The sequence below is a fragment of the Lampris incognitus genome, chromosome 2 (genome assembly GCF_029633865.1).
Source record: "Lampris incognitus isolate fLamInc1 chromosome 2, fLamInc1.hap2, whole genome shotgun sequence".
Classification (NCBI taxonomy): domain Eukaryota; kingdom Metazoa; phylum Chordata; class Actinopteri; order Lampriformes; family Lampridae; genus Lampris; species Lampris incognitus.
Genome location: NC_079212.1, coordinates 5,688,466 through 5,698,936, shown reverse-complemented (window position 1 = coordinate 5,698,936; position 10,471 = coordinate 5,688,466). Strand labels below are relative to the sequence as shown.

The window sequence follows — 10,471 nt, the reverse complement described above, 5'->3', positions numbered from 1 at the left end:
AACATCTGTCGAACACACAACCCCTCAGTAAAACTCAAATACACTCCCAGAACTTGTTTGTGCGTTCTCTAGTTCCCCAGAGTCCCTATCAGCATTGTTTATGGTCTAGCGTTCTGTAACCTACAAAAAGACTCACTGGCCGGTCGCCAGGAGTCAATCCCTTCAGCCGAGCGGTTAGCGATGTTGCCTTGTGACGCAGTACACCCCGGATCGGATCCCGCACCGGGCGAGAAAATAGCTCGGTTACATCCCCGCCTGTCACCCGGTGGACCGGGGTTCGATTCCCCGACGGGGAGCTAATTTAACCGAGGTGTTTTCTCGCCCGGTGCGGGTCGATCCGGGATGTACTGCACCGCACCTGGCCGACCCCCCAGTTAGTATTGTAACGTGCATGGATAAGAAGACACGCTGGCCGCTGGCTGGCGGGTCTGACCCTTTAGTCTAGCGGTTAGCGATGTCTCCCGCGGTGCGGGCGATATGGGTTCGCGTCCCGGCCGCGGCAGTTCCTGTGGTTGCCCCCCGAATTCGCTACATTGGTGTCAGAAGTGGGATGGAGCGACCGTAACCAGTATCGATCCTTGCACACAATCGTTTGGTGACCCGATTTGTTCAACGCATGCGCGAAAATCCGTCTGCTAAATGTGTCCGACAGTTCCGTAAATTGGTTCGTACAGTGGGTTGACGCTCAATTCAAAAAGAGTTTAAACCCTAACCAACAACCAATCACGTGTACTTCCGTGCACACACCCCGTTGGATCTAGCATCGACCGTGAAGAGGTCAGACCTGACAGGGTGGTGATACGTACAGATTCAATAGCAGTCTTGGAAAGTATTGTAGCGAATTCGGGGGACAACGCAACCACAGGAGCTGCCGCGGCCGGGAAGCGAACCCGTATCGCCTGCACTGCAGGAGGCATCGCTAACCGCTCGACTAAAGGGTCAGACCCGCCAGTCAGCGGCCAGCGTGTCTTCTTACCCATGCACGTTACAGTATACAGTCAACAAAAACTGTCAAGAGAAGATTTAATCATCGAAATGTACCATAATTTGCTAAGACGTCACAGAGGTGGTATAGATGTACAGCTCTGTCGGGTACCAGCACATGAGGGACGGAAAGGGAACGAGTGTGCAGATAAACTAGCAAAAACGGCTTTGCAAAGGGAAATAACAGCATCAGTCCACTTGGAAAAGGAGAAGGAAAAGCAGTGATTAAGAGGACAGGAATGGAGATATGGCAGAAAAGGTGGGAGGAAGACCAGAAAGGAAGGAGGTGTTACAGAATACAAAAATCTGCCATAACAAAGAATTATAAAGGAAGGAACAGAAGGGAGGAGATCATCGTAACAAGACTAAGCTTGGATCACACAGGATTAAATGGCACCTTGTTTATAATGGGGGGAAAGGGACAGTGGTAAGTGTGAGAACTGTGGAGTTAAAGAAAACGCCGAACATGTAATATCACATTGTAAGTGGAGAGAGAGAAAGGTTACAGGATTAACTCCGAGAAGGAGTGGGAGTGGAATCTGATGGGGACAGTGGGAACAGAAGGAGTGGGAGTGGGAGTGGAATCTGATGGGGACAGTGGGAACAGAAGGAGTGGGAGTGGAATCTGATGGGGACAGTGGGAACAGAAGGAGTGGGAGTGGAATCTGATGGGGACAGTGGGAACAGAAGGAGTGGGAGTGGAATCTGATGGGGACAGTGGGAACAGAAGGAGAGGGAGAGGGGATTCAAATCACCAGGAAGGCGTTATTTGCTGTCTAAAGCGACACAAGGTTGATGGGTAGAATTCAATAGGGTAAAATGACACGATGGTACACACTCTTGTACAGTAGGTGGCGCTATGCACCGTAAAGTTGTTTGCGATCCGCCAGTAAACCGAGAGAAGAAGATGAAGAACGGGTAAATTGCTTGGCCGCAATGCCGAGCCGTGAACTGCTTCGACATGGCTCCTGCACGCCGGGCCTTCCGTGGGAAGTCGAGGAGAAACACGCAGGACCCCGGCACCAGAGGACTCCCCCCCCGTACGCCTCTGACCCACCAGCCCGAGGAAAACATGTCGGCCTCGGCGGCGAAAGTGAGGAGAAAGGAGCTGAACTCGAACCCCGACGGAGCGGACGACCCCGCCGAGAGAGGGCGTAAGGAAGTTCTCGAACACATCGAGGAAGTTCAGCGGGAACTGGATAGGCTGGGGGAGCAGGCCACCGAGGAGATCTTAAAAGTAGAGCAGAAGTACAGTAAACCTCGTCGGCCGTTCTTTGAGATGAGGTCAAAACTGATCCTCAAAATCCCCAACTTCTGGGTCGCCACGTTCGTCAACCACCCACAGGTGTCCGCCCGGCTGGGCGAGGAAGACGAGGAGGCGCTTCAGTACCTGAGGCGAGTGGACGTGTCGGACTTTGAAGACGTCGAGTCAGGCGACAGAATAGATTTTCATTTTGACGAAAACCCGTACTTCGAAAACCAAGTGCTTTCCAAGGAGTTTCGTCTGAGCGAGAGCGGAGACCCATGTTCAAAGTCGACGGAGGTCAAATGGAAACCGGGGAAGGATCTGACCAAGCGCTCCGACCAGACGCGAAACAACGTGGGGGGGAAGAGGCGACAGGAAGAACCGGAGAGCTTCTTCGCCTGGTTCACTGACCGCGCTGATGCCGGGGTTGATGAGCTGGCGGAAGCCATTAAGGATGACATCTGGCCAAACCCCCTGCCCTACTTCTTGGTTCCTGACACGGATGATGAAGAGGGCGAAGGCGAGGAGGATGGTGAAGACGAAGAAGGCCCGGAGGACATAAGTGAGGAAGGTGGAGAAGAAGGTGAGGAAGGCGGAGAAGAAGATGAGGAGGAGGACGGAGAGGACGACGATGGAGAAGATGACTAAAATCGACGGTTATCTACCAAGAACCCTCAACCTTCTGTCCCCGATTGGTTTTTCCATCCATGATCCGGAGCAAAGTGTCTGTGTGTTCGTCCTCCATTCCGAAGCCCATCACCTGTTGGTGCCATGTTATGTTCTTCATCTAAAGCCATTGGCCCTTTGCCCTCTATTGTGAGTATCGTCCCCTGACTCAAAAATGAAAACGTGTTCAGCAATAGAATCAGCGGGGCATCCCGAGTAGAATTTGAAAGACAGTTTACACCAACTTCCTCCTCCTGTTTAAGGTTGTGTGGTAAATTTACGAAAACCATTGTGTAGTGACCCATAGCAGAACTGTTGTGTGTGTGTGTGTGTGTGTTTGTTTTTTCCATTCCGGGTGTTATTTCTCTCTTATGTGGTCTGTCACCTGTGGGGGGGGGGGTGCTCGCGTTATTGGAGAGAGGTTATTTTGACACCATTTCTGTGGATTGTTTTGTTTGGTTTTTTTTACTGTATTGTTTTACAAATATCCATGCGACTTGAAATGACATTTTTAATAAAGAGAACAAAATGAGGAGAAAAAAGGAGCTTGTAAACGTTGGCCCCCGCTGCTTCATGGGAAGGATTGCCTGTTAAGTCTGCCGGGGGGGGGGGGACTGTTTTAAATGTGAGGCGACTACTTGCTTTGTTACAATAAAACTTAACTGTGCGTAAAAAAGAAAAGAAAAGTAGCCATTTTGCCGACAGGAAGTCGACGCATTTTCGCGCATGCGTTGAACAAATCGGGTTTCCGTAACGGACCGGGGAGTGACGGCCACCCAACCGAGTCTCACACGTTTTCGTTAAATACATACGAATTTAATCAAATACGGTTCGTGACTATATACGAAAAGAACGTATCAATATAACGGGCGTCGACTTCCTGGTTCCCGGTTTACGTTGTCCGGCTATAGTTTTCCGGTGGAAACAAACACGTGTTTTATTACGGTGGTTAATGGCAGCCGTCAGCACGTGGATGACGTTATTTCGCGAATAGTGGGGACGAGCGGGCGGTCTGTGTATTATTGATATAATGTGAATTCTTAATGTTGTAAACTGTTTATTTAATTCGCCTCGGCAAACTTAACATAGCAGCCATGTATGTGGCGTTCCCCACTATATCCAATATGGCGGACATCCAATATGGCTGACACCATTGATGGAAACGTCATAAGGCAGGGGGTGGGACGTCTTATCCAGAAAGTGCCGGTGGGGGTGAAGGTTTTTGTTCCGGCCAAGCAGTTACACACCTGTGTGTCTCCTAATTAAGTTCCTCAGCAGAGTCTCTACTGGCTGATTAGTGGGATCAGGTGTGGAACTGCTTGGTTGGGACAAAAACCGTCACCCACGCTGGTCATTTCTGGATAAGACTGCCCACCCCTGCTGTAGCTTTGATAACTTTTGGTCCAACTGGGGAGGGAGGGGGGGGGGCATACCCAGCTATAGGTAACAATTCATTTGATTACTGTAGTGCCCCCGATGGCTGATGGGAATAAAAACGGACATCGGCAGTGTGCACCCCAGTACCTGGAGGAGGTAAGTTTCACTCCGACCGACCTAATTTAACCCCACTTCAGGGCTTCTGAAAGCTGATTGGACCATCGCTGATCTGCGGTGGCCGTCTCGTTTTGACCATCAACTTCACCTTAGTTGAGCCACGAGTGTCACAGAGTTTGTTGCGTTCAAATGGGACTCACGGTCAAGGGGAAGGGATTTCAATGTGTCCTAGTATAGCGCCCCCTTTAGGTGCAGGTGGACGTGGCCTGGTGTTGAACTTGCACACCAAGTTTGGTGACAATTGGACCAAAGGTTTAGAACAGGGGTGGGCAGTCTTATCCAGAAAGGGCCGGTGGGGGGGGGGGGTTAGTTCCGGCCAAGCAGTTACACACTTTACCCCACTAATCAACCAGCAGAGTCTTTGCTGAGGAACTTAATTAGGAGACACACAGGTGTGTAACTGCTTGGTTGGAACAAAAACCCACACTGCCCCTTTCTGGATAAGACTGCCCACCCACCCCTGGTTTAGAAGATATGCCAACTTCTTGTTTAGAAGGAACCAAAAACACGTTTGTGCATGTGGCACTTATAATGTTTGACACTTCGGAAGTCTCTTGATATTTTTTGATAATGAGCGTCCTTTGAGTAGAACACGGCATATTTGGTTCAGATAGGTCAGATGGTGGAGGAGGAGATAGAAAAAGAAGGTTTTTCAGGGAATTCAAAATGGCGGGAAGTCTCGTCGGGCGGTAAAGAACATTGCCTCTGGCGACATCGAAGGCCAAGAGGATCTACGGTATAGGAAATAGTGCGAAAGTGCGACTTTGACCTCATGGTGGCGCTAAAAGCCTGGTTTGACCCACCCCAAATTTATTGACTCTCCGTTTGGCATCAAAACGAGCCTGGAAAGTTTTAGAAAAATTTACCAACGGTTTGGTCTGTACGGCCAAAGACGTCGGAAGACTAATAATAATAATAATAATAATAATAATAAAAATAACAATAGGCACCAAAAAGCAAGTCTGGGGGGAGAGCTATGGTTAGTCAATGAAAATAGAAAAGGAAAACAAACAATGTATTGTAACGTGCATGGATAGGTAGACACGCTGGCCGCCGGCTGACGGGTCTGACCCTTTAGTCGAGCGGTTAGCGATGTCTCCCGCGGTTCGGGCGATACGGGTTCGCGTCCCGGCCGCGGCGGCTCCTGTGGTTGCCTCTCGAATACGCTACAATATATAGTAACGTGCACGGATAAATAGACTCGCTAGCCCCGGGCTAACGGGTCGGACCCTTTAGTCCAGTGGTTCTCAACCTTTTTGGGGTCCTGGACCCCCTGCGTATTTTTGATCTACCCTGAGGACCCCTCCACCTGATCTTGGGGGAGGGGGGTTGCAATTTGATAGAAACAGTAGAAACTGCATTTTAAATTGCATTATAGCATTTATTCACTCTTTGGGGCAAAAATAAGAGCTTTCAGTTGTAACTTAGATATACTTAACAAAACAGAATATGTATTCAGTAACTTTCAGATATATGTAACAAAACAGAATATGTATTCAGTAACTTTCAGATATATGTAACAAAACAGAATATGTATTCAGTAACTTTCAGATATATGTAACAACACAGAATATGTATTCAGTAACTTTCAGATATATGTAACAAAACAGAATATGTATTCAGTAACTTTCAGATATATGTAACAAAACAGAATATGTATTCAGTAACTTTCAGATATATGTAACAAAACAGAATTCTTATGCAGTAACTTTCAGATATATGTAACAACACAGAATATGTATTCAGTAACTTTCAGATATATGTAACAAAACAGAATATGTATTCAGTAACTTTCAGATATATGTAACAACACAGAATATGTATTCAGTAACTTTCAGATATATGTAACAAAACAGAATATGTATGCAGTAACTTTCAGATATATGTAACAAAACAGAATTCTTATGCAGTAACTTTCAGATATATGTAACGACACAGAATATGTATTCAGTAACTTTCAGATATATGTAACAAAACAGAATTCTTATGCAGTAACTTTCAGATATATGTAACAACACAGAATATGTATTCAGTAACTTTCAGATATATGTAACAACAGAATTCTTATGCAGTAACTTTCAGATATATGTAACAAAACAGAATTCTTATGCAGTAACTTTCAGATATATGTAACAAAACAGAATATGTATTCAGTAACTTTCAGATATATGTAACAAAACAGAATATGTATTCAGTAACTTTCAGATATATGTAACAAAACAGAATATGTATTCAGTAACTTTCAGATATATGTAACAACACAGAATATGTATTCAGTAACTTTCAGATATATGTAACAAAACAGAATATGTATTCAGTACCTTTCAGATATATGTAACAACAGAATTTGTATGCAGTAACTTTTAACAATGCAAACGGGAGCGAGATCTCTTATTAAAATACAATAAATTACACTTGTGAAACAGATGTAATTAGAGAAAAAAGTCCTGTTACCCTTTATAGTTTAGGTAGATAAAGGTCTCAGTCACATTTGAGTAAAATAATCCTATTTCTATAAATGTCATAGGATCTTTTTTTTAAAGATATTTTATTTTCACGGACCCCTTGCAATTACACCACGGACCCCCGGTTGAGAAACACTGCTAGTCGACTGGTTAGCGTAGTCTCCCGTGGTGCGGGAGACCCGCGTTCGCGTCCCGGCTGCGGCGGTTTCCGGCTGCCCCCCCCCCCCCCGAGCTCGCTGCATTGGCGTCAGAAGTGGGATGGAGCGGCCATCGGAAGCGCGTGCGCCCAGCGGCGTTAGGGAGTTGATACGCTGTTCCCGAGGTAGGAGGGGGAGGAGGAGGAGGGAGGGGGGGGTAGTGTAACGTGCACGGATAAACAGATTCGCCAGCCCTTAGCTAACGGGTTGGACCCTTTAGTCGACTGGTTAACGTAGTCGCCCCCGGCTGTGGCAGTTCCCGGGCTGCCCCCCAAATTCGCTGCAGCACATTAGAGTTTGGCTGTATTTTCCTGCTCAGCTTCCCTTTCTGTTTTCTATCCCCTTTTTTGTGGTTTTTTTTTTTACTAGACCAAAGGAAAAAAATGACATGTTAGATTTGAGTGTCTTTTTTTCCTTTTCTTTCTGGCTTCCGCATCTGTGCACATAAGGTCTTTTAAACAAATAATTAAAAAAAATCTGCTGAGGAACTGCAGTGGTGTATCATCAGCTGTCTTAACCTGCTGTCAACACCACGAAGTGTTGTATTTGGTACCCCCTGTGATTTCTGACAGTTGGTGGATTCAGAGGTAAACTTCACAGCTAACCTGCCCGTGGTGCAGCAAGTGAACTGAAGCCTCTTAAAGCTTCCTGCAGGAGCTAGCTAGCATGCCCCCCCAACTTCACAGCTAACCTGCCCGTGGTGCAGCATGTGAACTGAAGTCTGTTAAAGCTTCCTGCAGGAGCTAGCTAGCATGCCCCCCCCCCCCAACTTCACAGCTAACCTGCCCGTGGTGCAGCATGTGAACTGAAGCCTCTTAAAGCTTCCTGCAGGAGCTAGCTAGCATGCCCCCCCCCAACTTCACAGCTAACCCGCCCGTGGTGCAGCAAGTGAACTGAAGCCTGTTAAAGCTTCCTGCAGGAGCTAGCTAGCATGCCCCCCCCCCAACTTCACAGCTAACCCGCCTGTGGTGCAGCAAGTGAACTGAAGCCTGTTAAAGCTTCCTGCAGGAGCTAGCTAGCATGCCCCCCCCCAACTTCACAGCTAACCCGCCCGTGGTGCAGCAAGTGAACTGAAGCCTCTTAAAGCTTCCTGCAGGAGCTAGCTAGCATGCCCCCCCAACTTCACAGCTAACCCGCCCGTGGTGCAGCATGTGAACTGAAGCCTGTTAAAGCTTCCTGCAGGAGCTAGCTAGCACGCCCCCCCCCAACTTCACAGCTAACCCACCTGTGGTGCAGCAAGTGAACTGAAGCCTGTTAAAGCTTCCTGCAGGAGCTAGCTAGCATGCCCCCCCCAACTTCACAGCTAACCCGCCCGTGGTGCAGCATGTGAACTGAAGCCTCTTAAAGCTTCCTGCAGGAGCTAGCTAGCATGCCCCCCCAACTTCACAGCTAACCCGCCCGTGGTGCAGCATGTGAACTGAAGCCTGTTAAAGCTTCCTGCAGGAGCTAGCTAGCATGCCCCCCCAACTTCACAGCTAACCCACCCGTGGTGCAGCAAGTGAACTGAAGCCTGTTAAAGCTTCCTGCAGGAGCTAGCTAGCATGCCCCCCCCAACTTCACAGCTAACCCACCCGTGGTGCAGCAAGTGAACTGAAGCCTGTTAAAGCTTCCTGCAGGAGCTAGCTAGCATGCCCCCCCCCAACTTCACAGCTAACCCGCCTGTGGTGCAGCAAGTGAACTGAAGCCTGTTAAAGCTTCCTGCAGGAGCTAGCTAGCATGCCCCCCCCAACTTCACAGCTAACCTGGCCGTCGTGCAGCATGTGAACTGAAGCCTGTTAAAGCTTCGTGCAGGAGCTAGCTAGCATGCCCCCCCCCCTTCACTATTTAAAGACCTCTTCCATGAACTTTGAACAGAGTGACCTGAAATATTCTCTGGGGTGGTATAAAGAAAAGTGTGGGGGGGGGGCTCAGTAGCACCTGTAGAATAGGAGACTCCCATGTTGGTGATCTAAACGTACTTGGCTGGACCTTGGGACAAAATTAGACACAAGCAGCCCTCATGCTTTACTAAGAATAGGAGGGCTTTGGCAAGTGAGTCAGATAGACGGGGGGAGAAAGAAGGGGTGGGGGGTGAGGGCGGTCACGTACTTGTTGCGTGGACATTTGCCGCATGAAGCGCTCACACTTACCTGGAGTCTAACAGGAAGGTCAAAATACAAAGTCTGCCTCTGATAAATGGCCATGTGTACCTGGAGCTGAAATGGCATGTACTGGAACTGCTTAGCTGTACAGACAAGATGAGGACCACACACCATGGACGGACCGGTCTGCATCTGGGTCCATCCATGCTGTGTTTGTTCTATTCTTAGCCGTCGGTGTGCAGATTGCAAAACGCTCTCTGAACATTCTGCCAAAGTCCATGAGATGCACCAGAACTCCGTAGTCATGCTCACACCACCAGGCTGTACTACAAAGTGCAGTGTGGTGAAGCTGATCATAGTATTCTGAAGGTCCATTGTAATACTTCAAGGCCTGCAGGGTGTTCTAGGAAATGTATTACTTACTTGCAAGAGCCCTGTAAAGTTTGATTCTGTCCCAGACAGCATCCGGATGTGGGCCACTTCAGGCAACGATGCGGCACTGATGGCCTTCTTCTGGCCCTGACAAAATGGACGTGAGCCTGAAGTGGCCCACATGTATAATAGCAAATATGGCCCAAATATGCCAAATCAAATGTGGGCCTTTTTTGGCAAAGCTGCGGTGCTCTGGGCAACATGTAATCTGGATGTGACCCTGAAGTGGCCCGTGTGGTAAATGGTGAATATGGCCCAAATATCACAACACAAATATGGGCCACCTTTGGCAAATAGGTGGCACATGCGGCATTGCTATGGCTTTGTTCTGGCCCAGATCTGGTAAACAGGAGCGGACCGCCCAAGTGCCATCATTCCATGTGGTATGTGGGCTGGATGAACCTGCTGGTGTGGGACGGGTCTGGGCCACAGCAGTTTTGCTATGTGGGGTGCCTGTTGTATTTCAGATTTTCTGTGTGCACACAGCATGCAGTATTTACAGGATCATCAAGAAAGAAAGATGGAAAGGGAGCAAAACTCGAACTATGTGCCAAGCATCCTGCAAAATCTGCTGTCTAGCATTCCTTCCTGTCATGTCACCTTCATGATGTCAACACACTGACGGTCTCATCAACGACATCACGTGACCTTTGAAATATGACCTTGCAGACGATTTTAGCAGAAATAGGTACCTACTTCCAATAACCGGTTCATTTTTAGGCTCTGCAGTGTTTAGAATATACCTGGGGAGGAGCTGTATAGCTAGCTGTGTGTGTAACTGTATAGCTGTGTGTGTAATTGTGTAGCTAGCTGTGTGCGCAACTGTATAGCTGTGTGTGTAACTGT

The 10,471-nt window shown here is 48.1% G+C and overlaps 1 protein-coding gene across 1 annotated transcript; it reads left to right on the top strand.

Moving 5' to 3' along the window:
- The first annotated feature begins 2,056 nt into the window (after nt 1–2,056).
- Nucleotides 2,057–2,878, top strand: LOC130107993 (protein SET-like). Its single transcript, XM_056274822.1, has one exon. The coding sequence runs from the start codon at nt 2,057–2,059 to the stop codon at nt 2,876–2,878; it is 822 nt and encodes a 273-aa protein (XP_056130797.1).
- Nucleotides 2,879–10,471: the final 7,593 nt, after the last annotated feature.

What these genes read in the sequence shown, in the direction of transcription:
- LOC130107993 (XM_056274822.1), top strand. Translation starts at nt 2,057, where the DNA reads ATGTCGGCCTCGGCGGCGAAAGTGAGGAGAAAGGAGCTGAACTCGAAC.